We start from the raw sequence: 25,272 nt of genomic DNA, 5'->3' as shown, positions 1-25,272 counted from the left end.
CTTTGTCATGCGTTCTCGTGGTACTTACTTAGTGTGACTCAACAGAGCCCAGAAAGAATCATGCAGTTTATACCCAAGAACATTTTCTTCTGTAAGCATGAGATGTTGACAAACAGATTTTAGTCTATAGACATGTAAATTGCAGTTTCTTAGAAATTGTAGCTCCCTTTTTTTTTTCTCCTTTTACTTTTGCAAATCCCATAAGCAGGGAAAAAGTGATAGGTGATTTGTGGTTGGAAGGTTAGTATTTAAGCTTAGTTGCTACAAGAGGTTTTTATGTTTGATTGTACTGTATGTTCATTTTGTAATCTAAGTTAAATTCCTTTCATGCTTCCATGTGTAGGGCAATAAATTATCCCGTGTGGTGAAATTTCAATCACCTTTACAGTGTTCAGCTTACAATGATGTTCAAAACCTGTCTTCATCTTCTTTGGTCTGTCCTTTTCATTCACCTTTTTACTTTCTTGTTCTGTATTTTTGTAGAGGATGTCTTGTATCCTTAAGGTAAGGGGTAGACCAGTATATCCCTTTTGTTCCTGTGACCTGGCATTGTCCCTGTAAAATAGCATGACCACATTTTGAGCAGAAAAGCTGTATTTGTTGCTGTATTTTTTTTATTTTTTTATTTTTATTTTTTTATTTTTTGCTGTAGAGCTTAGTAAGAATAGACCTCAACATTTACAGATTCTAGCTTTGAAGAGTATACTACCTGCCAAGCTTTCTTGTTAGGTCCTTTTTTTACCTACTGCAAAGTATAAAGTGAAATGGGTTGTATCTTCAAAAGTTAAGTAAAAAAACCTACGTTAATGTATGCCTGCCTCTTCTCTTCGCTCTAGCTCCCAAACAGCCTGCATGCTTTTGCAGCAGCTTTTCCTGTATATTTCTGTTAATAGAACAGATAAAATACCTGACTTTGTGTATGGCTGGAGGAAGGGTATAGAGGAAATCAGCCAGTTCAGGCAAATCGGATGTGCTAAAAATATTAAACTGAATTTTGGTTCTTTGAAAAGATTCTCAGTTAGTAACTCATGTATGCATCTTAGCAGTTGCATTTTTGAAATATTGTAAAGAAGCTCTACTCTTCTTATTTTTATTTTCCCTGCGCAGGATCTCAGTAAAAGCCCTAAAACCATGAAAAAGCTGCTTCCAAAACGCAAGCCAGAACGGAAGCCGTCAGATGAAGAGTTTGCACTGAGAAAAAGTAAGAGACATTTGAACAAATCTCTAAATAATACAAAGGCTGGAATTGACATCAGTTTAAATGCTGTGAAAGTTAGATGTACAATGTAAGCAAGCTATATGGTTTCCTCTTTCCTGTCAGGGGAGAGCAGGTAGGTATCTCTAGAGGGTGGTTTGTTTTATTCATTTTAGGTGCTTATGTCATGATGATGTTAGTGGCTTTCTAGAGCTTTACTATTGACTAAAGTGGATGCATACTTGCGAGGTGCCTGTTTCGTTTTGCCACAGAGCAAGGTGAGGTTCACTATAAGAGCCGTGTTAAGTTCAGCAAGGCAAGCCTGTCTTTTAATACTGTAAACAATAATTTGAAGATACTGTCCTATTCTTGCAGAATACTTAGTAGCTATGTTCGTAAATTGATTCTGGTAGGAGCTTCTGCTGAGCTGAGTTTGGAAAGCTGGGTATTGTTGGTTCAAAGACTAGTTCCTTCCATGGTCACTGTTTCTAAGATCCAACAGTCTGCTCTAATCTAGAAATAAGGTCATTTGCAAGTGTCTGTGTCTGAATAAATTGTAGAGCTTTAGTCTTCCTTGAAATCTGAAGAAAACACTGAACTGAAAGAGAAGGAATGTATAGAAAAACAGAAGTGTCAAAATCTGGACATGGAGATATTTTGGGGTGGAGGGAACATTAATGTTATCAAACAAATGCAGTATTCTCTTAGTTGTCAGTGTCACTTTAATTCTTCTGTAGAAATTTGTGTGAATGAATAATCCAATCACTCGTATCAATGAAAGACAGGGTATTTTGAGATGAAGGCTCGCTTCCTTTACTGCAACTTTTGTTTCTCTGTGTTTGTCCTTTGCTCATGGGCTTTTTAAGATGGGGACTGTGCCTTGAGTGTTCAGTGCATGAAGTTATCATCACCATTGTCTCTTACTGGTTTATGTAGGGTTGGAGAGAAGAAGCTTTTCCTCAGGGTACTGCTGGTTTGTCTAAGGTGGAGGTCCTTCTGAGTGTGCTGTGAATTTCATATGGCAAAGGTTAAGGTGAATAGAACGATCTTGTGTTCATGATGTGTAAGTGAACTTTTTAGTTCAGGATGTTTTATTCTTACAGGAAGGTATCTGTTTAGAAAAAATCAAAGTTCTGTCATTCAGCATCTTTTCAGATGCTGGAGGATAGAGATTCAGGAGTTGTAAGGACAGAGGTAAAGATGTCAATCTTCAGATTTGGGGATTATTAAAGAACACTTTCTGAGAGTGGATGAGAATTCTTTTTTTGGGGGGAAGGAGGGAGCCTGTAGCTTGCAAATACATTGTTTTACTTCTGATTAAATTAACACCAGCATTTTGTACATAGGAGATAACTTTCAGTAAAAGGGATTTTTGATGTCTTTAAGTCCGAGAGTGTTACTTAAAGAAATACTTACTAGTTCTTGGTATTCATATTTTTCCCCCCTTGTGTCAGTAATTAGAAGCTTCTGTTATATGTTAGTGTTCTTTCAGTCTTTTCCAGCTTGTGGAGCTGTAAGTTTTCCACTGAGGAACTTCTATTGAACTTAAAGCTTATTGATAGGTAGTTTTGGATTTTATCACTTCACTTCTCTGGAATCCCAGGGATTTATGGGCTGTTTTGAGAACTGCCATGTCAAATTAGCATTATAACAGACAAAGCAAGTAGGGTATTTCAACTGAGTGTTCTCACAACACTCATTTCAGAAGTGAAATATTTGTCCTGTTACTGTAATAATACGGTGCTGTATTCTAACCACAGTAAAATCCTTGAAAGAGAAATAGCCTGCATTTTGGAGTACTTGCATCCTCTAACTGTAGAAAAACTGTATCAGGTCCATATAATTTCTTCATCAGCTTGTCAGTTGATCCTGGCAAATCTTTGGACAATTGGCTTTGTTCTGGTGATAGTAAATCAGAAAAACTAACAGAATGCATTCGGTAACAAAAAATGCTACTGCATTTTTATGTTGGAGGCAGTTCAAATTGTTGCAGCAGAAAATCTTCAAGCCTAGTTTTTGATGGAGGAAAACAGGAAAAATACTTTTAAAACAACAAATCATCTTGTCTTACACATAAACTCCTGGTTCTACCTAAACTAAAGGTAGTGGTACTTCTACATTTCAGTTTGATTAGAATTTCACCCAGTTGTAAGTGAAGAATTTGACAGCATTTTCACTGAACTCCTTAAGGAGATGATGTGCTGTGGAGCTCTACCTTTAGAAAAATTTTGCCATGGTAAGCTTTACAGAATCACAGAATCACAGAATCCCAAGGGTTGGAAGGGACCTCAAAAGATCATCTAGTCCAACCCCCCTGCAAGAGCAGGGTAACCTACAGTACATCACACAGGAACTTGTCCAGGCGGGCCTTGAATATCTCCAGTGTAGGAGACTCCACAACCCCCCTGGGCAACCTGTTCCAGTGCTCTGTCACTCTTACAGTAAAGAAGTTCTTCCTGAAGTAAAGAAGTTCTTCCTGAAAAATGATCCTTCCGCAGGTTCACCTACGGAAACCTTGTTACGACTTTTACTTCCTCTAGATAGTCAAGTTCGACCGTCTTCTCGACGCTCCGGCAGGGCCATGGCCGACCCCGCCGGGGCCGATCCGAGGACCTCACTAAACCATCCAATCGGTAGTAGCGACGGGCGGTGTGTACAAAGGGCAGGGACTTAATCAACGCGAGCTTATGACCCGCACTTACTGGGAATTCCTCGTTCACGGGGAAGAATTGCAATCCCCGATCCCCATCACGAATGGGGTTCAACGGGTTACCCGCGCCTGCCGGCGGAGGGTAGGCACAAGCTGAGCCAGTCAGTGTAGCGCGCGTGCGGCCCCGGACATCTAAGGGCATCACAGACCTGTTATTGCTCAATCTCGGGTGGCTGAACGCCACTTGTCCCTCTAAGAAGTTGGACGCCGACCGCTCGGGGGTCACGTAACTAGTTAGCATGCCAGAGTCTCGTTCGTTATCGGAATTAACCAGACAAATCGCTCCACTTTTTTTTTTTTTCAGTAGTGCTGTTTCTACTTTGAAGTCTGAAGTTTAATTACTGCACTTTTCGCAGATAAACTTACATAGTGATGATCTTTCCTGCTGCACACTGGACTGAAATTGTACTGACGTATTATGCTGTTAATTCTGAGGTTAATTTTCAATAATATGCTGCGGAAAGGGGTAAATCTAATACATACACAAACCCCAGAAGTTTTCAAGACTTCTGTGAATTAACATCCTGTCCCTTGATTTATTTGATTGAATAATAATATGCATATAATAACCAGAGTATACAGTTTTCTTCATTTTAATGACAGTTTGTTTTACAACCAGAGTGATCATGCTTCAAAACGTGTTCTGTGCAACTTCAGATGCTCAGAGTTTTGTGAATGTGTGGGTAATTACTCTGGCTTGGGTTGTTTTGGTTTTTTTTTCCCAAGCATTTCAGAATAGTATTTAATCTTTTTAAGCTGTTGTTCTTGCTCATTGAAGTTTGATTTTTAAAATGGGATGATTAAGAGCATTTTACAGGGTTTGAACTTCAAATTCAACTGAAAAGTAGTGATTTATAAAGGCTTTTCTGTTTTAAGAAACATAACCATCTTTAAAATTCTGGTTTTTTTCCCCATTGATTCTAGGTACAGCTGCTTTAGAAGAAGATGCTCAAATTCTTAAAGTCATTGAAGCATATTGCACAAGTGCCAAAACACGTCAAACACTAAATTCAAGTAAGTTAGAAAATACTGGAATGGACTCTGTTTCTGTCTTAACGGTGCCAAGTGTTTAATATTGGATGCCAAGGACCATGGCTGGAGACTGTAATTCTTTCTGTATTTAAAAAAACAAAACAACAAAACCAAACAAACCAAAAGCGACTTCTTGCCATGGTTTAAAATTGCACAAAGCCCTCACCGATTAACAAGAGGTGTCTGAACTGAGTATGACAGTTAATCAGTATGCTTTTTGATAAATTTAAGAAGCTGGTAAGTAGAGAGGAGGAATGAAGAAGTAGTAATAATTTTGGAGGACTGTATTTTTGTCTTTTGTTCAACACAAACTTTTGCTATGGAAAAGTAACCTAGAACTATAAAAATTACTTTCTTTTATTGCCACTAGTTGTTTTTAGTATTAATTACAAATTTTAATCCCATCTCATAATTTCAGGAAAAATTGTTCTTAGATCTGTGTGTTGCTTAAAGCCATTTTTAGTTTCTCAGATCAATACCTAGCTTATTGAAAACCTGTAACGTGCCTCTGGGGTCCTACTTCATTTAATCCAAATCAAGGTTGCCATGTGGAGTTCCTCTGTATTGTAAGTAAAACACTGCGCAGAGCAGGGGAGTCCACCAGCATGTGTTCCCTTTACGCAAGGAAGGAGAAAATGCTGTTGCGTTTGTTGCGATTTGCACAGTTTTTGCATTGTTGAATACCAATTTAATTTGGGGATCCTTGGAACACAGTATAATGATCCTGAAGTACTTGGCTGGCTTTGCTTTTACGAACTGCAAGAGTGGACATTATAACTTACTCCTTGACCACTAAAGCAGTTTAAATTTGCAGTATTAATCACTGTTTACTGCTGCCCGCTGTGGTCTGTGCCCATTTTGCTTCTAAGCAGAAGCACTTCATGCTGACAATTGAGAAGTCTCAAAATGCAATTGCAGACTTAGTTCATGGATTTTCCTAATACATGTTCATTTACTATTATCACCTTGAAAAAATCCAGCTACTTCATATGTAATTAACAGTGGGAATATGGCCCTTGTATTTGGCTATAGAAACTTGAAATAATCTTTTAATTTTTCTGTTTTGATGAACTGTAGGTCTCAAGGTGGTGAAATCAGCTACAAGTACATAATTTTTTTTAATACTAATCTATTTTGTAGCTCTACAATCATTACAGTAGTGTGTTTAATTGGATAAAACGGAATGAATGTGTTCAAAATTCTGAAGATATACTGTTGTTCCAAATGAAATTAAATGAGATGATTGCTGTTTAAATGTCTTGACTGAGATCTGTTATTTCCAAGGATAATGTGACAACAAATGGTGGGGAACACATTTGCACTTGCACGATAGTGTGTGTGTGTGCAGATAAAAAATGGATATGGGTTTTTTTGCTTTTTTGCCTATTTTTCCTATGTATATTTAAGAAATATACATAGTGCTGTGGGTATCATTGCATACATCAGAAGTCAGTAGCTTTTATTTGCTCTTAATTGCAGCAAGTTCTTTTTATTACTGATAAGCACACAGCTGCTTTGCTTGGAAAGACTAACACTGTCATCTAAGACTTTAGATTTCAGAAGATCCATTTGTAGGACGGAATTGGAAGTGGGGAAAAACCTACTCATGCTGGAATTGCTTCTGTGGGAGCAGTAGTCAGTGTAAAAGAATAAAATGAGAATTGCCTGTCATCTGTGAAGTATGCCCTTTTTTACAAACTCCTTTCATACCTCTGTGTTAATATTCTGCCTGTCCCTTACAGCACTCATTTGGCAATTCTCCTACTTGCATATATCCCAAAGCCCAAAGGGTACTGCTTTGGCAATGTCAGTTCAGCAGAGATACAGCACCAGTGCAAAGTGGTAGAGAGCAGGGCAGCTTTTTTCAGTTGCTTCTGTGGGGAAGATGTGGGATTTAATTTGGGGAGACAGATGCAAATTAAAGAACAGAGTTTCACTTTCTTCTGCTTCTTACATACTGATGCTATTTTGCACTTCCACTCCAAATGAAATCTTATTGCAGTATCTTGTGTATGTGGCTTGTAGCATGGTCACTTACATGGGCCTTGAATATTGCCAAACTCTTTAAAACCAGAAAGATGCAGCCCTTAGCTATCTTTGACCAACTGCCTCCGACATCTTAAAGTATTTCATTGGGAAGATATATTCAGATAGAGGCATTAGGAAGATGTGTGTGAGGGACTGGATGGACCAGGCTGTGTTGCTGTTAGCCTCTTGGCCCTGTCCTTTTGTGAGTTAATTTACTACATGTTTAAACAAATAACAAGGGCTTTGGGCACAGAAAAGTTGTACTTTGACAGTCCTCTTAATCGGGTGCAAGATGTTGCTGCTGATTTAGAAGGTTGGCAGCCCTGCTCTGCATGAGAACCTTTGCTTCTTCCCCTGCATTTTCCTCTTTACAGTGGTGACACAAGCATTCTGTGGCTGTGTTGTGAGCTGGTGGGGAAATGACCTGCTTGAAAAAGCATCTTTTGTAGGGTTAATTTTTATCTGAAGCACTTCCCCAGCCTGATTCACCATGCAGATGTACAAGTGACTGTGTCGCTGCAAGGGAGGGAAAGGATGGAGATACAGATGTGTGACGGGGAAAGGGTTGCTGCTTTTCACATCAGCGCTGGATCATGCTGGCTTACTGTGTTTATTGCTCTGTACCCAGTCAAATCCCCCAGATCAGCACTGACTCCATACTTCAAAGGAACCTAATTCCCTCTTCCAAAAAATCTACTTTGATACAAGATTTTGGTTATTCAAAATTCTCTTAATATATTGTAACAGTTCAAACATTATGCTTAGTGTAATTTATACCTAAAGCCCAAACAAATTATTAAAAAAGAAAAAAGAAAAAGAACAAACTTTGCCTTTTTAACAATATTTTCTCTTTTCCTTCTCTTCCCATCACCTTTTTGCTTTTATTTCATGTGTTTGGTTGTGGCTATTCCTTACGTTCTCCTCCTCATCCCACCTCTGCCTATCCACATCCACCATTTCATTTCACCTGTACATCCTTAGCATGGCAAGGCACTGACCTGATGCATAATCACGTCTTGGCTGATGATGACCAATCAAGTCTAGACTCCTTGGGTCGTCGCAGTAGTCTTTCTCGTTTGGAGCCTTCCGACCTCTCAGAAGACTCTGACTATGACAGTATATGGACAGCCCATAGTTACAGAATGGGGTCTACATCTCGTAAGAGCTGTTGCTCATATATCTCTCACCAGAACTAATGCACTTCTGAGCTTTTTCTTAACAAATGCTTGTTGTATCACAGCCTGCTTTTCTTAGATGTTTTCTTGCTGTTCCTTGTCTCCTTAATGTGATATTTTAACAACTTCTGAGGGAGCTTCTGAAACTTCAGTTATACCTGGTGGAAGGCTCTATTGCCAATTCAAAACACGTACAAAAAAGTCATTCTAAAAAGTGTATATATCCTGTTAAGGATGATATTTCTTGAGGGCTTTTTTAACTGACAGATGTTAATTTGTAGCTCTGAATGGTCTTTTTTTTTCCTTCCCTTTTTTTCTTTTGACTTGGTCAGTGTAGCAGCAGGTCCTTTCTTTTCTTTTGGATACAGCACGTTTTTGTATTTTGTACTGAAACCATACTGGTTTGTGAGCTGAGTGCCAGCGATATGGAAATGCCATAGCAGTAGTGGTTGGGTTTTCTACTTATTACTAACAAAATACAAAGCTGGTAGAGTAAGAAAAATGCAGCTTAAAAATATGCAGTACAAGAGCTGTAAAATCACTCAGATATTCACTTATCTGGCTCATTTGTTTGGAAGAGAATTTGCTAATCCATAAAAAGTTCTGTTTTTATACTGCTGTCTTTTCCTCATTGCTTAAACATTTATATGAAGGACCACACTGCTCTCCCCGACCCCAGTCTGGCAGTTGTCATGAAAACCCAGCAGTCCATGCTCATTACATGCAGTGTTTTGATAATCTCATGTTACCTATGGTCATACTGTCACTTTACTGTATGCAGTAGTGTGGCAGAAAACAGGGTCTAGATGTTTACTTGCCTGTTAAAATACACAGCTGTCAACTCTCAATTGACCATTCTTCTTGAAAAGACGAGATGAAAATGGTTCCCCTGATGGAGGCTCGAGTGTTCAGCAACTGAAACTCTAGGTACAACTACAATCATGTTGGCTTGTTTGAAGTTCTGAATAATAGAATGCTTGGCTTTTGGGTTGTACTGTTTGGAGCATGTCCGTGACAGATTTTATTGTGTCTTGTAACTTCTCTCACAAGCAGGTTTGTTTGCAGCAGCAGCTCTTCACTTACAGCAGTGTTGGCTTTTCAGAGAACTGTGACTTGCTGTGCACAGCTGAAGGTCTCAAACCTGCACCTAGAGCACTGCTGGTGTGAAGTGTGTGTGTTCCTTCTTGTAGATAACATAATTGGCATCAAAACAAAAATGATGTGTTTTCTAAGTCTTTTTTTTTTAGCATTAGGGAAAAGCATGTGATTGAAAGACAGAAAGTTCTCATTTTCACCAGGGTTCTCCAATGCAAGTCCTTTACCCCTTTTCAAGTAAGCATGTTATCCAGCGTTAAGGTATGGACAAGTTCAGAATAATCATGATGCAGTTAACTGCCACCTGTCAACTTGATCACACTGTTTAAAAAGTAATCTATGCCTTTCTGCAGGTTACAAGATCAGAAAGTTAGCAATTGCTAGACATGCATGATTTCAGAAGGTGGTCAGTGTGGAGAAGCTATTTCAAAGCAGTTCACATCTGCATACTTGCATTCAGTCTTGTTTGATCACCTGCTTTATCCTCTCTCACTGTTGTTGGCTTTCAAAAATGTGACTAACACAAGCAGCAGTGCTTACTGAGGAGGGTTTTCAGGGGTACATTTTCCTGCTACCCATATAGTAACGTTATGACCGGGAACTTGTGCATGTTGAGATTTTTCAAAGTGGAGGAGCGTTGCTTAGAGAAGTGAGATAAGTACGTGTGCTCCATACCATTCCACGGCGCATTTGTAACCCACTTCACTCTCCTCTTCCTTTCAGTCAGTTTTTGATTTATTTTTTTTTTTTTTAACATATATAGAAAGTATGGATCGTTCTTTTTTCCTGTTTCTTAAGCTGTGGTGTTCTAGTTGAATACTGTTTTTTGCATTGGATAAACAATAATTCTTTTATGTCTGTTTCATGTTATATAGTGTAAATATGAGTTTGTAATACAGTTGTTGCACTTGAACTTTCCTTATCACATAGAATGTGTTGTTATCCAGATCGAAGATTTTATTGAATTTTCTATGCACCAAAGCTTTGACAGTTTACCACCATTAATTATTGTAGCATTTAAGTCATTAACTATTACCATAATTAGGATCTCTCATATTTTGTATCCTCATATTAATGTCACCACACATTTAAAATCATTCTTTGTCTTCGGTGTTACAGGCCATAAGCTATTGTGAACTGATCAGGAGTATTAATACAAAATGCTTAAAAAAAAAAAGGCACTAAAAAAAAATATTAAAAAAAGGCAAATGTGGAAATGGTGGTATTCAGTCCAAAGGTTCAGTGTTTCTATTTTTGTGGAACTTTAGTCATGGTAATAATAGTACCTTATGTTTATGCAATTCTGTAAATTATATGTGTACAGTTACAAATACACTGGAAGGATGGAGAATCTGAATTGGAAGGTAGGTTGAAGCCATTGTCAGCCCCTCTTCACATGGTTTATGCAGTGTTTCCATAAATAAGTATTTGCCGTAAATTGAAACCAACCAATATTAATTGGGTGTTTTGCATAATCTTGCCAAAACACAGTAATGTGTATATAGTGACGTAAAACATAGAAAGAATAATATATATTGTGCATTTCACTTGTGAATGGGAGAAGCCATCTTAGTAGGTGACTGCCTTTTGAAAATACAAAATGGATGTATATCTGAATGTTGCATTGTACTGTACAGTATGCATATTGTTTGTGGTTGCATATATCGATTAAGTGTTTTGTTTTATATAAAAAGGACATCTGTTATGTACAGTTGAAATAAATTTTGCATTTGCTAGACTGTGACTTTAATATTCAGTTATTACACAGGGGGAAAGGACAGCGTAACTTGTAACTTAACAACTTCTTCTCCCCATGCTTCTTTTCTCTCTCTCCCTTCTTCCTGGAGGAATCAAATGCTGAAGTGAAAGCTTTTTTGACATAAGTGTGTAATATTTGTTTACTGTAGTTGACAACTACAGGAAATTGAATGTAATGTGAAGTACGTATCCTTCTGTGTCTTCTTTTTCCTTTCCTTTTACTAAGTAACAATCCAGAGATGTTGCCATCTATAGAATATTCTTCTGTTGCCTCCCTCTCCCCTTAAGTGGTTTAATTCCTTTTTCGTTTTTTGAATTACTGTATTCTTGGTAAAGGCCTGGGCTGAATTATTGAAAAAAAAATCTCAGATCTACTTCTGTAGGTCCTGTTACTAGAGAGAAACTTTATAAATGTGATCTTGGTTTCTGTAACCTCATGTACTTTGAAAGTTTCATGTTACAGTATGTTTCTCTTTAAAACAGGTGTTACCTTGAGTGTTTCTATATAAAAGGTGGCACATATATGAGTGAATCTAAAGAAAATTATAACCATATACTAAAATGTTTACATCAGAATAAATGAAGTAATCTGCTTCTATTAAAAAGTCATAGCATTTTTTTGGCTATGATTGCAGCAACTCTAGTTTTAGCCCTACAGCCCTGTGGCTGGATTTTTATTTTTTTTTTATTATTATTATTGTTTAGTGAAATATAGGAAGTTTTTGTGGGATAGCGTTTTCCAAATGTTGTCTTAAAAATATCCCGCTTCTTCAGATGGCATCTGTCTTTCAAACTCTTCATTCTGTTCTTATGATGAACACTTACATACGGAGTTGTATGTGCTTCAGTCCAAATTAATTATTTTTATTTTACTTGTCAAAACATGTTGCTGTAGACTGCATAGATCTGTCATTTCAGTCATGTCTGGTTTTTTCCTGTTTGTGTATCGCTATTAGTTAATAAAGCAAGGAAATGAACAAAACCAACCCAAACCAAACAAGAAAACCAAACCAAAACCACCCAAACAACTTCATGCCCAAACCTTTTTTGTTACTCCCAAGAATTTGCAGACAATGGTGTATTTTACACAGTGAATTTATGTTTTGCCTGATGGTTGGATTCTGATTTGGTTTCATTTGTACAAAGATATGAAAGCGGCTCCCTTTCGACTTTGGCAGATCTGTAGCAGGAAGGATTTTTTTTTTTTTTCCCAATGTTTCAATCTCAATGCATACAGATTCTGGGAGCACCATTTTGGGATTCTTTGTATTAGGACTTCATCAAAGAGTTATTGAGAAAGAGAAGGTTAATTTAACATTTCTGCTCATCTACTTTAACATCTTTAATATAATTAATGCAATGAAATGCAAAGGTTTAAATTATAAGTAATAATTTAATAAAATTAAATTTTTTTTATTTAATAAAATTAAATAATTTTTTTTTTGTCTAACACTTGCTTCTCCAGGAAATTTACATGTCTGTACATACCAGTGGCTAATGGTAGATCTATGCACTTGTGCATGCATACATTTGTTTTTCAGTGGCAAGTCAGATTTCTGTCTTTGAAGCTCAAGCAAATAATTTCAAAGAGCTTCTCTGTTTATGAAGAGAGCCTAGTAAAGTGAAAACCAGAACTGTGCATTTACAAGTACTGTTTCTAATTTTTGAACTTTGTTGTGCCTTGTTCCCCTCCTAACCTCTCCTAATCATAAGTAAAGAATGAAAAAGTGAAGAAAACAGCAATACTTAAAAGCTGCGCAACAGAATCACTGGCGATGGCCTCAGCTTATGCCATGCATTTCTTTAAATTAACCACCATCACCATACATCTAACTTCCATAGCTTGAATTAGGACACTCACAGTTGCTGGAAGAATGTACACTCTTTGTGAAAGTACCTCAGTTGAGTGTTTTCCATATGGCCAGCTGGAGGAAGGAGCCCTGTTCTTGATTGACTGGGGACTTGCTTTTCACTGAGGCCCTGAGGTTAGCTGATTTCAGAAGGCGATGTGAATAGCCACCTGCATTTTACTCTTGGCTTAAATGGTTCCTGGACAGACAAGGTCTTTGAACATAGGCAGAGACTTGATATCTGGTTAAAGCAAAAAGGTATCTGAATGTCATGCCCCTTTTCATCCTGCTTCCCTCCTGTCTGATGTGTTAAGATCTGTGCAAAACTTCTGAACTCTCTTTACACGTGTCTGCTTAATGCTTCAGAACAAAGGACCAGATTGATTACCAGTACAGCTCCTTCTGAAGCCTGGCTTCTGTCTGGAACCAGCACGGCACCGTATCAACCATTTTTCTCAAGATGTTACGTTCCCTTTGGAGGAGAGTGATTAAAAAGCTAGGGTTGTGCAGTTAGGCGTCAGAGGTCGCTGAGAGCCTCTGTGGCATTCAGTCTGTTCTCTCGTTTCTTCCCGCTGTGGTGTTAAAGACTCCAGGGCTAGGAGTTATGTTCTGCTGATTCCAGACAGATAGCAAGAGAACTTCTGTCATGAAGTCTTTCAACCACGTAAATATCCAAACAAGTTTCAGCTTTGCTTTTTTTCAGAAATGCTCAGAATTGCTTGCTGGTTTGGCTGATGGATTAGTCTGGAAAGGCGATCTGGACAATGGAAACTAAAACAGGGGGCTGTTGCTCACAGGCCTGTTCTTGTATCTCAGGTGTTGAATCACTTTACGTAGTGGGTATTGCTAAGGTCTCTAGCCCTGGTCTTGAATGCCAGATGGGCTGTGCTATTATTTGCTTTACTCTGGAGGCTAAATTTGCTAAACAATAATTTAAGGTATGGTATTGGCAAAAAGCATTGTAGTTCTCCATTCTAGGATTGGGAGATGGTAATATTAAATAAAGATACCTTTATTTTCTTGATGGAATTTAATTAATGGAAACTTGCTTGAATCTTGATCGTAGTGGTCAGTTGTTTTGCCTTAAATATGTACCAGACTTCTGAACGGTGGGACCATTTTTCCAATACCATGGATTTAGGAGTTCCCTGTTGAAAAGTTATGGCTACTTACTCAGCCTTAACTTTTGTCTGCTGATCTTGAAGTAATTGTCTGGGTTTGCCAAACAACATCTTTTCTTCTCTCATCCACTGTAATTCTCCCAATACCCTACAAGAAAAGGAAAAGGAAGCAAAATTAAACCCTGTTTTGTACAGCTTTCGGAGGTCTTTTTTTTTTTTTTTACTAGTACTTTTGGTTGTATTTTCTCAGTGTGATTGACAGCCAGGGTTGCTGCAGGTCAATTTAAATGTTGTCTGTTGGCCTGTTTGGTTTGGAATGAGAGAGTGGTGTCTCAGAATAAAATTCAGCATGAAACTTGGACGCTTAGGAACGAGGAACGGCAGACAGAGGAAACTGAAGTAACTTTTGATTCTGCCCTACTTCATAAAACTGTGTAATACATCTCAAAGAGGTGCCTAGGATTATCTAAGTTGCAGGAACTTTCTTTCCATCCTGTTGGTACAACTGTGTGAAATACCCACTGTGCTAGAACACTCTCCATGTCCTAAAGCTGTAGCTTGGAAACTTTTCTGGAGAGAAATGGTCACATAGAGAACAGACGTAAAGAATCAGGTATAAGAACCAGGTGGAGACACAAAGTATGGTTTAGGGAATATTGCCGAGTGCTGGTAATGAGGTGAATCTCAGGTTCCTTGTACAGAGATAATTGTCAGAAAGTGTGTCTTAGAAAAAAAAGGGGAAAACTTCTGGCATAATTGGTGCAGAAAAGCAGGGCAGTGAAGTAGCTTCCTACTCATCTGATGACAGGGTCCTTTGTTGCAGAATAGATGGGCTGTGGGTTTGTACCTTTGGTACTTAGCAAGTGCTATGGGGTTTCAGGAAAAAATCCGCAACAAACAAAAAAAACCCACCGAAACTCATAAAAGGCAAACCAAGATAAAAGAGAAAGGGGGAGAGAGGAGGTGAATAAAGGACAAGGTGTAAGAGTAGTGAGGGTTCTGAGAAAAAGGTTGTATGACCGAGGGTACTGGAGCAATGAAGGTGAGAGTGAAACTCGTGCTATCCTGAATTTCACAGTAGTTGATGTTTTGTAGCACAGGAAGGTCAGTGTTCACAGCAGCAGTTTTGCATTGTGTATGTACATGTGCTCTGTGGTCTCATTGTATGTATAATGTTGGTGAACACTGTTTTTAATGAAACTGCGTTTTATGTCTCAGTAGTAGTAAGTGTTGGCTTAGTGCTGTGCTGTACATACGTCAAGATGCGCTGGTGTAGACACCTGTTTTACATGCATGTGTGTATATAACTGTACAGCTGAGACTTTTTTTAAAGCTGTCTACTCCATGCTATTTTTGCTTCTCGAGGACCTATGTTACTCTGACCACGCAAAGACATTTGAACACAGCTCTATACAGTGTTAAATATAATATGCAGCTCCATTTGGTTGAAGGGAATCATAAGTGAGAAACATGTGGCAGTTCTCTCCCTTTGGTCAGTGTCTCCGTCAGCCTGTGTTGGGCTGAGTTCCTCCATGTTGCTACAAAGACCCAAAATGGTAGCAGCTGCTGCCGACTAATTCCTGAAATAACATTTAGCTGGGTGTTGTGTGTTACCTCCTAGGCTAATAAAGCAGAACAGTGACCAGTTAACTGAAATAAACAAAAGACAACTTTTTACAATTGGAGATTGACAAGTGCAGACAGGGAAATGTCCTTGAGCTCCATACAGAGTTTGGGTGTGCTAGTTCTATAGGTTGTTCCTAGAAAATAAGTGGGAGTGGAAGGGTATTAACCTTTAAAAGATTTCTTCATTCTATAAGATGAGCAGCATTCAGGGACAAGATTCTGTTCTCATATCTACAGTTGCTATCATTCCATGAAATTTTGACCATCTCGTGCTGATAAGTTAGATCTTTACTGCCAGCTTAAGGAAACAGTTTCCTTCATTAAAGGATGTTTATCATTGTTTGCTGAAATAGCTGAAATGGCTTAACACATATTACGAAACTACAGTCCCTACAATTGTGCTCATTGTTCAGAACTCCAGACTGTAGCTGTTAGGGAAGTTAGTATTTTTCAGTGAGCTTGATTTCTTTCATTTTTTGTTTGTTTAGGTTACGGTTTTTTATCATAACCATAAAAAACCCAAGCAAACAAAACACACCACAAAGCAGCTGTTTCACAAGAGCCAAATAATTTCTCCTGACAGGCGTGTACCCTGTAGTACCTAGTTATCAGTTCAGACTGTACTAGACTTTAGACATTCCTGGTTAATGAAAATTCATCACAATGAACTGGTAGGCAAGTGTACCTTGCTTGTTAAAACTGATATCTTTGTTAAAATATGCAAGAATTTTAATGCCTTGTCTTCTGTGTTTCAATTCTGAGCAAACAGACAGCAATTTACTTGCAGATCTGCCTTAAAAGAAAAAAGCTTGTGATTTGTCGCAGCCAAATTAAATAACATTTCTAGAATACATCATGTATGTATGAATCTCTGCACATCTCTGAGCTGTAGATTTTTCTATTCAGAGCTACTTTCTTAGAATCTGTATGTTTTATCTTGATCTTATAAATTGTAATTGGTGTGGAAAATATTTTGAAGAGTTTGGAATGTTTTGAGGTTTTGTCAAACCATTAATTGCTTTTAAAAGCATTAAATACAAAGTATGTATTGCACTGGGTAGGAATTTATAATAGGACTAAAAGGCAATCTGTAAGTGTATGTGTATGTATATGTGTGTGCAAACACACAAGTGTGTTGTTCATAGTGTTTCAGGGAAAAGGGTTTTAACTTTTTGTTCCTTTCATCACTATCATTTGATACCACAGTTCTGCTCCTTACTGATAGAGTAACTGGTTGAGAATTACTTCTTGGATTTGTATCAGCGTGAGATCAGAATCTGTCCTTGAAGCTTGAATTGCTATTACTTAAACACATCTATCTCTTTTGAGTCAGCTGTGGTGAATATTTCTGCTGATAGTTGAATGGTGCACTGTTTGTTGAACAGTGTAGCATCCCCATCAATGACAGATGATGACAATGGCAGAAGCAGAATAGGAATGTCAGACAATTTGTTGTTGTTGCAAGGCTGTGGTTTCAAATGTAGAAAAATGTGTTGGTAACTTGTGGTGTGGAGGGAAGGGGAAAATGGAAAGTGATACACCTTGGTCATGCAGGTGTATCGTGCAGTGTATGAAAGAGTCATCTTTAAAATGCCCCAGCAGTATTTGTGAGTTGCTCATTATGTAATTTATTTTTACAACAGGTTCCCGTAAAGAATCAGCTCCACAAGTCCTGCTTCCAGAAGAAGAAAAAATTATTGTAGAAGAAACTAAAAGTAATGGTCAGACTGTTATAGAAGAGAAGTAAGAGAACATTTAATGAATGGTGGATTAAGCTAGTAAACTGCACTTTTCTTCCTCCTCCCATCTCCCATTATAGTAGTGTGTGTATGGTATGTTTGTTGTAGGGAACAGAGCATTTTGGAGTATGCTGCCAGTCTGTAAGTGCAGTTGGCCTTCATTTAAATTCTTGTAGTCTGGTTTCTCTTCATATGCTATGCAGCTTATTCCTTTTGTGCCAAGAAGTGATACATTTCACTTGTAAGTAATTTTTCCAAATGCTATTGGATTTCAATATTAAAATGGTATCACCTAGTTAGTGTATAGCATCATTCTAATTTTTTGGAGTAAGTTGTATATTGGAAATGAAATACAGTTCTTTTACAGAAAGCTGTGCTTCAGAAACCAGTATAGGTCCATATGTGCTTGAGAGGTATATCTTGTCACAAGCTGGTAACAGGTCCTTGTCTTTCTGGATATAAATCAAGATAAGAGACCTTTTTTTAACGCAAGTTTAAAATCAGCTGTTAGCTGTGGGATTTTTAATGCATTTCATTTTAGTAGTTTTGTCTAATAATAGATTTAAACATATATTTCTGAAAACTGTTATAACAGATCATCCTCTTTTTTTCATTTTAGAAGCCTTGTTGACACAGTATATGCATTAAAGGATGAAGTACAGGAGTTAAGACAGGTTGGTAACTTGCTACAATTATAGCAACAGGGAGAATGGAAAGATGTAAAGCTTATTACAAAAATAAATATGGCTTTTAAGTTGATTGACAAGAATGAACTTGAATTTTGGACTAGATTCACATTTATAAGTAAAACATACCAATTTGACAAAAAGCACCCTTTATTGTAGTTATCAGTTCTTGGAGCAGCAGCCTTTGAGAATGCATTAAGTATTCTGCCTCTGAGGTGACTTACTAAGCTCAGTTTCATTTATGCTTGGGTGTTACAGCTTGTGAAATGTTGAAAGCGTTAAGCAAATTCAGATCTGCTGTATCATCAGCAAAATAAGCTTATAGAGAAATAGCATTTGCTCCAGAATGTGTCATTTCAGTAATATAAATGTCTGGATCTGTTTAGGTCTTTCAGTAACCTGAACACTTCTTACAAATCAGTTCTTAAAACCTCTTGATTTCCAGAGATGAGAGTCCTTTTCAGTGTCTTATCACATGGCCTTTTTTATATGAGAGCTTCAGGTTAGCTTAGGGTGCTGCTTTGTCACATGGGGAAATTATGGAGGATCTCACCTGAGTTGTTGGTACGGAAGTTGTAGCTGATGTTTTAAGCTTGTTTTAAGTCTCCAAATTAGGTGTTTAAAAATCATCTTGTCAGGACACACAAACTCTTCAAACCATGTTAATGCTGCTCATAATATATAGGCTAAAAGGCGCTGAATTATCCTCACTTTCCAGTGTGTGAATTTGCTAACTGACCATAACAGTTCTGACTTAAGGAAGATGGATAAGATCTCCTGTGTTAATGTAAAATAGATTTGTATTCAGTTTACTCTAGGTTTTTGGCTATAAACATGGACCAATTTCTTTGCCCATCAGTAAGCGTGCCCACTGTTTCCAAGGGCATTGTGCATGTTCCTTGAAATAGGACAGTTGATGTCTTGAATACCTAAATTCTGCTGTTTTCAACATTTAAAGCATGTATATCCTGGGTTTAATGAGCATTTGAGTCTTTTAAAAAATACAATTCATGTAGTACAAGCAGCAGTAATAACCCACTGATATTCTTGTGGCCTAGTTGCGTTTGCACAGAAGATAAATATGCTGCCTCACAATCTCTGTGTGACCATAAACAAAAAGTCACCTTGTCCTGACTGTCAAGCAGCAGCTCTCTTTTTCTGATGCTTTTCCAAATAGATGGTGTCTTCAGAATCTCATGCCTTTCAAAGCCAGGACCTATTAAAGCCTGAGTTAATTTATCAGGAATATCAGCTTCAAGGCAGTTATTAGCCTGTTGCTGTTATGTTGCTAATTGGAGAAGTGGCAGAAAAAAAACCTGTGATCTGGGAAGGTCCTAAGTGACCAAGGGCTTTATGGATAAAGGCTCTCTGGTTGTACATAGTGCACTGGTTGTGTGCAGGCAAAGTGGGATGTATCCCTCCTCTTGCAGCTTCTGTAGGTTATTAATAGCTGTTGCTCCACAGGCATGACACTTGAATAGTGCAGTGCTGAACTGGCGCTGAAAAAATATATAAATGAAAAGAAATTAAGTCTGTACCCACGAGAAAAGAAATAAATTGGAGTTTCTCAATAGACTTGAGGAGGTAATGGAGTTAATGAAGTGGCTGCTGTTGATCTGGAAATATCTGTAAATGACAGCTGATAGGAGTTCAGTGGGACCCCTGGATTGCAGGCATGTGCTTGTTAAAAGCCCATCTTGTTGTCTTGGAGCCTTAATATAATGTTGTCTTGTCATCTGGTTGCTTCCTTATTGTTGCCAGCATCACCTTGGCCTGGGCAGGATTAAACAATGTAAGCATTACTGTGGTTTGGTCAGTGACATCCTTATGGTCCTGTTGTTCAGGGTATTTCAGTATTACCCAGTGGCATTAAATACTGAGAACTGACTCGTTAATATACCTGTAGAGTGGTGGTGTTCCCTGAAATTCTGGCTCCTCTTAGGCTGCTGGTAGTCATCTCCCTAGTTTAAAATTGAGTCACAAAATACTTCCCAGAGAACATAATGGTTTTCAAGATACTTCTTCAACTATTCACTTTCCTAATGAAGCAAGTTAATTTGCATTAAGTTTTAAGAAGCTTTTTCTGGGATTGTGAAACTAGTTACAATCACAGGAGGCTCTCAGAGAGGATATTTATCTACTAATTGCTCCATTTCCCTTTTCCATTAACAATAAATATATTCTACTCTTCATTGATCAGATTTGAGCAAAAGAATACTAGATTATTGACCATCTGTTACTAGCACCTGCATTATAAAGGACCCCTGAGTATAAACAGAAAATAGCTCAGTTTCCATTTGATGGTTTTGGTTGTGTTGTGTGAAGTAACCCTGTGTAACTTGTGAAATTTTAATCGAAGGCTTTGCTTTTGAACAGCTAATAGAAGTCTTACTGAGAAGAGCCTTCAGAATTTGTAATTGACAGTGTATGTGTGGTCAGAAAACAGCTGTTAAAAACCAACCAAAACCAAGCCAGTAATATTTCTGTTCTATTAAACAGGATAACAAGAAGATGAAGAAATCATTAGAGGAAGAACAAAGAGCTCGCAAGGACTTGGAGAAGCTTGTTAGAAAAGTTCTAAAGAACATGAATGATCCATCTTGGGATGAAACCAACTTATAACTATTTTTTTTCCTTTTTCCTTCTTCCCTCTCTCCCCTCCCCCGCTTTTCCTTTCTATTGAAAGACCAGTTGTAAAGCTGAGCTGGGAAGCCTTCTGACATTAGTCAGTGTTGCATCAAGAGCACTACAAAACAGGATTTAACTGGATCTAGTGATTTCTTGCTCTGAACATACAGAAACAGTCAAGCCATTTACTGAAGCAATCTATACTTTTAAGTGTGGAGACCGTGGATCCTGAACTCGACTAAATTTGTTTGCATCTAAATTACCTCATTTTGCAGAAAGTGCAGCACCTGACTAAAAGTCCATGTTTTTCAGTGGCTTTTTAATTAAATATATATTTTTCTTGTAAATATCTGTAATTTTGAATGCATATGTGATTGATGTATCAAGGCTGATGTGTTGGGGTTGTGTTTTTTTTTCTCTTGTTACTATAATGGTCACAAGTGTTAGAAGTGATGGCAGTACTGTCTTACCTAAGAAAGGTCAGAGTTCTTTGTGGATAATTATGGATTTGTTCCAAATTACCCACTGATCATACATGCAAATTTAAAGCCCTATTTTTCCTGTTGACCACTGTATTTAAATCCTTCACTGTTATTTATGTCTGTGCATACATTTTTAAAGGGTTTACAGTTCTTTAAGAACAGTATTAAAATACAGAAAATTGTTTATTGACAGTAGAAACAATTTTTAACACAACTAATGGGCCATGATCTGTGTTCACATACACTTGTTTGGACTAATCTGTTGTGCTTTGGCCACCGAAGACTGATGTACTTGCCTGCTTTTTATGACTGTGATTTTTAGGTGTTTATGTACTACATTTTCTATTGTTGTGCTTAAACATACAGCTGGCTGATAATTTAATAGATCATACGGTTTGCTAAAGCAAGAAAAAATCAATCTAATCCAGAATTTTGTGAATAAATTGTTGCTATTTATATTTTACAGTCACAACAATGAAATTGTAGCTAACCTTTGTGCACAAGACACATGGGCTAGGCCAAACTTCATTCAAAGCTTTGGTTTTATACAACTGTGTAAGACTCTCTGGAACTCCCAGACTGTGGAAGCAGTCATTTTTTTCCCACCTTGTTTCCTCAGCATGTTGCTGGTTTCTGTCTTACCAGGATTTAAACAGAAACAAATCTGGAAATAAGATTATTTTTTTTAAATCATACTGTAATTCATAATTTGCACTGCTGACAGATTTGAAAATACATAAATGAAGATTTATTCCCTAGTCTGATAGGTGCAATTACTGCAATCTTTTCTTGTATTTAAAATAGGAGATGCTACATCACTGCTTCCATTGGAGCACTTAAAGTACTAATCCCGTTAAAGCTCATTGTATGCGTTTCATTGATTTCGGCAAACTTTGGATTAAACTCCAGATGGTGCAATTTTCTAAGGGGTTTTTGTTCAGTTGACAGTCAGAAGTGCAGGTATGGCGCAGACCCGGGTCACACTTTTTGTCATCCTGAGTTTCTAGTGCCCTTTAACTCCTGTGAAGTTTAATGCTCAGACTTGAGCAAATGTTTGCATGAACTTTAATGAGTTGGAGCCAGGATGTTTAGGGCGGTAAGAATTGTCATGCACATTGTGAGTCTCATGAAAAATCTATTTTTAAAAGCTATCCACTTTTCTCAGCCAAGAACAGCTTTTTTTAAATAGGAAAGAATGTCAATGATTACATACTCGAGAAACAATTCTGTGGAATGGATACTGAACTATCTGAATAGACAATTAGTTTCTGATTTTAAAAGCTGAATATATCCCTAGGTATTTTGTGTTCCCACAATTTAAAAATGTCCTCCTCTGATTCTGAAGGAGGAGACTAGGTAAGGAAACTAAAAATCTCTGCAGTATCAGTTACATATGTTCGCAGAACTTTAAAGTTATGAAGATTCTTGGTACCAAAATCTTTTTTCTGTTGTTTGCAATTGCGTGAAAATGTGGGCTGACATTCATATTTATCTTCACATTTAGAAGATACTCTGACTAAAAGCTAAGTTATACTAAACCTTGCAAATTCATGCCATCTTGTCTAAATTCAGATTTGGGAATGCCCATATAATTCTAGTTTTCTAACATTTTTATTTTCTGACACTCAGGCTGTTTTTCAAAGCAAATTCTAATTTTCAGTTGTGCACGTGCATTGCAGAGGACAAAGTGAAAAAGGAAAACATTAATCTTAGCAGTATTTAGCAAATTTAAACTCAGGAACAGCTTCCATCGTAACAGTTTGTTTGACGCTATACTATGAAGAGTGGTGTTGCTATGTAAATCTGCTGACTCTTGGTACCTGTGATTATTATGATTTCTGACAGTACCCCTATACTGACATCTAATGAACATGCCTTAAACACTGGGATTAAGCAGTTGTTGAATACAGCCAGGATTTAGGGACTGATTTTATTCAAGGCGGATTGGGATGACTGATTTTTACCAAAAAGAAAAGGAAAACCACCTAATCCTGTAGGTAGCTTTTGCCTCTAGTGCGGAGAACGAGCTTCAGGCTTTTGGGAGCCAAGGAGTATCTGGACTTTTTTCTTGGACAATTTGTTGTACTGTATATAGATTGTAAATTTCATCATGGACCTTTTGAATTGTTGCAAACTTTATATAAGCATGGATAAATGGGGCACTGTTTATTTAACCTATTAAAGGGTTATTTCTTTGCTCTCATCATTTAGGGATGAGGAGATGAAGCCATTTCTTATCCTATAGATGTGAAGCACTTTCAGTTCTGAACTGTCTAAAATGTAGCATAACATTTCTCTGTACTTACTGATGTATGTGTCGTGTTTGTCTCACCATGTCATGACATCTTAAAGACTGAACAACTGACTGCCTTTGTACAAACCTTCTTAATGCCAGTCATTTAGGGAATTTTAGAGTGTCTGTTTACGGTATTTGTGGAGAGCTCAAGGTTAGGTTAGACGTCACGGTAATATCCTGGTATCGACTACTAAAGTGTTTATGCTACATCGTTGTAATTAAACCATGATTTTTTTCCCCTATCCTATGAGGTGTTACATTTCATCTAATATGTGGGCTATGAGGTTAAGAAAGAAAATTGCTTGCTTTTCTTTTTTTTCTTTATTTTTTGTCCCTTCATACAGGTAACGTCTGTATTTAATAGCTGTTACACCATCCTGAAAGGGCTTCTTCATCATCTTTTATAGTAGCCAAATGATGCAAGAAAACAAAACAAAGTAAGGGTTGATTCAAGAGGTGAGAAGGAGGATCTTGACTATCCTGCACTGAGGAAATTTCACTTTCGTTGGGAACCTCACCTGGTAGAGTAATGCAAGAGATCAAAGTCAGAAGATAATGAAAGGGAAGGAAACCAGAAACACGAGAAAATCAAATTGCTGCATAAATCAAGTAAAATACTTGCCTATGCGCATGTTCTGTCTGAATAGACCTAAAGTTTGTGATGTGTGTATCATAGGTGCTACGACTGCTGCCCAGGGGAGCCAGTCCCAGTAACCGACCGCCTTCTTGGTGAAGCACCTTTTCCTAATGTCCTGTCTGATGTTATATGTAGGCCTGGTGAGATTGCCCAGACTATTTGTTTTCTTTCTTAGCCAGTGTATGGCTCAGGCTTTGTTAGACGTGCCTGTCAAGCAGCCTGTGTTTGCTGTAGACATAGAGGAGCGGTACAGTAGTAGCATGTTTTTACAGTATTTTTCCAGCAGGGGACTGTGTTAGCTTCTGCTTTGTCAGAAACTACTCACAGTTTCCCTGAATGTGTTAATATTTGTACTTTCGTAGGCTTTTATAACCACCTGCAGTTGGTTTTTTGTATGTTTTGGAGCTGCTTTTCAAGCTCCAGGACATACAGTCTGTTAACTTTTTGTCCTGTTGAACAAAGGTAGACAGTCACATTTGAAGGTGTTCACACAACATTTGACCTAGCCATATGTATGGGATTTGTGTGGGTTTGGGCTTTTTTTTTCTTTTACTGCTTCCCTGTGTCTCAGGTGAGCTGGCAGCACCTGTACATTCACATCACAGGGGCTCTTTCAGCAATGTGGAGGTAACACAGGATCAGGTTTATTGTGAGGTGAGACTAAGCAAGGACTTGGCTTTAGTGATCTCTAGCTTGTTTAATCTCAGGCCTTAGTCTAAGGCAGACAATTGCAGAGGAACTTAAGAAGCACCACTGCTGCAGGACCAGTATTGCCAGTTCCCACAAGAAGTCTTCATTCTGAGACTGAGTTGAGAAAACACTAGGATGGTGCAATGCATGTTCCAGCCACTGCACTCTTTCAATCCTACCAGCTTTAACAAGCGTGATTTCTGCTGGAAATTTTAAGATACAGGGCTGTTTTACCTGTGCTGGGAAGGAGAGAGAGCAGCGTGCTCTTTCCTCATGGCAGAGGGGGAATGTGGTGACAACCTTGGACTTGAAGCAAAGCATTTAAAAATACAGGTTCAGGAAAGCAACCCTTCTTTTTTATTCCATAATAACAGCAAGGTAAAGATGGTCTGTGAGACAGCCAGCAGGTAACGTGGAGCCACATCTGAACACTGAGGCAGAAATCATTCTGAAGATCTGGTAGCTAGGGCAAGGTTACTTTCCTGCACCTGTACTGACCAACACCCCTGGGTCCTTTTCTGTGA

General features: G+C 37.9%; 1 protein-coding gene across 7 annotated transcripts in view; it reads left to right on the top strand.

Annotated features, from left to right (window-relative positions):
• Positions 1-23,663, top strand: part of ARHGEF7 (Rho guanine nucleotide exchange factor 7) — a 123,275-nt gene extending 99,612 nt beyond the window's left edge. For 6 of the 7 annotated variants that reach the window (XM_065677904.1, XM_065677910.1, XM_065677909.1 and 3 more), the window contains 5 exons: positions 1,108-1,201; positions 4,830-4,919; positions 17,234-17,333; positions 17,949-18,003; positions 20,515-23,663. In XM_065677904.1, the coding sequence (XP_065533976.1) occupies positions 1,108-1,201; positions 4,830-4,919; positions 17,234-17,333; positions 17,949-18,003; positions 20,515-20,637 (462 nt within the window). In that variant the 3' untranslated portion in view covers positions 20,638-23,663. Of the gene's footprint in view, positions 1-1,107; positions 1,202-4,829; positions 4,920-7,946; positions 8,124-17,233; positions 17,334-17,948; positions 18,004-20,514 lie in introns of all 7 variants that reach the window. The other variant, XM_065677911.1, reaches the window with a different exon arrangement.
• Positions 23,664-25,272: the final 1,609 nt, after the last annotated feature.

This window comes from Lathamus discolor, chromosome 4, assembly GCF_037157495.1.
Source record: "Lathamus discolor isolate bLatDis1 chromosome 4, bLatDis1.hap1, whole genome shotgun sequence".
Classification (NCBI taxonomy): Eukaryota; Metazoa; Chordata; class Aves; order Psittaciformes; family Psittacidae; genus Lathamus; species Lathamus discolor.
The sequence above is the reverse complement of the archived record's forward strand: the minus strand, read 5'-3'. Positions and strand labels throughout refer to the sequence as shown.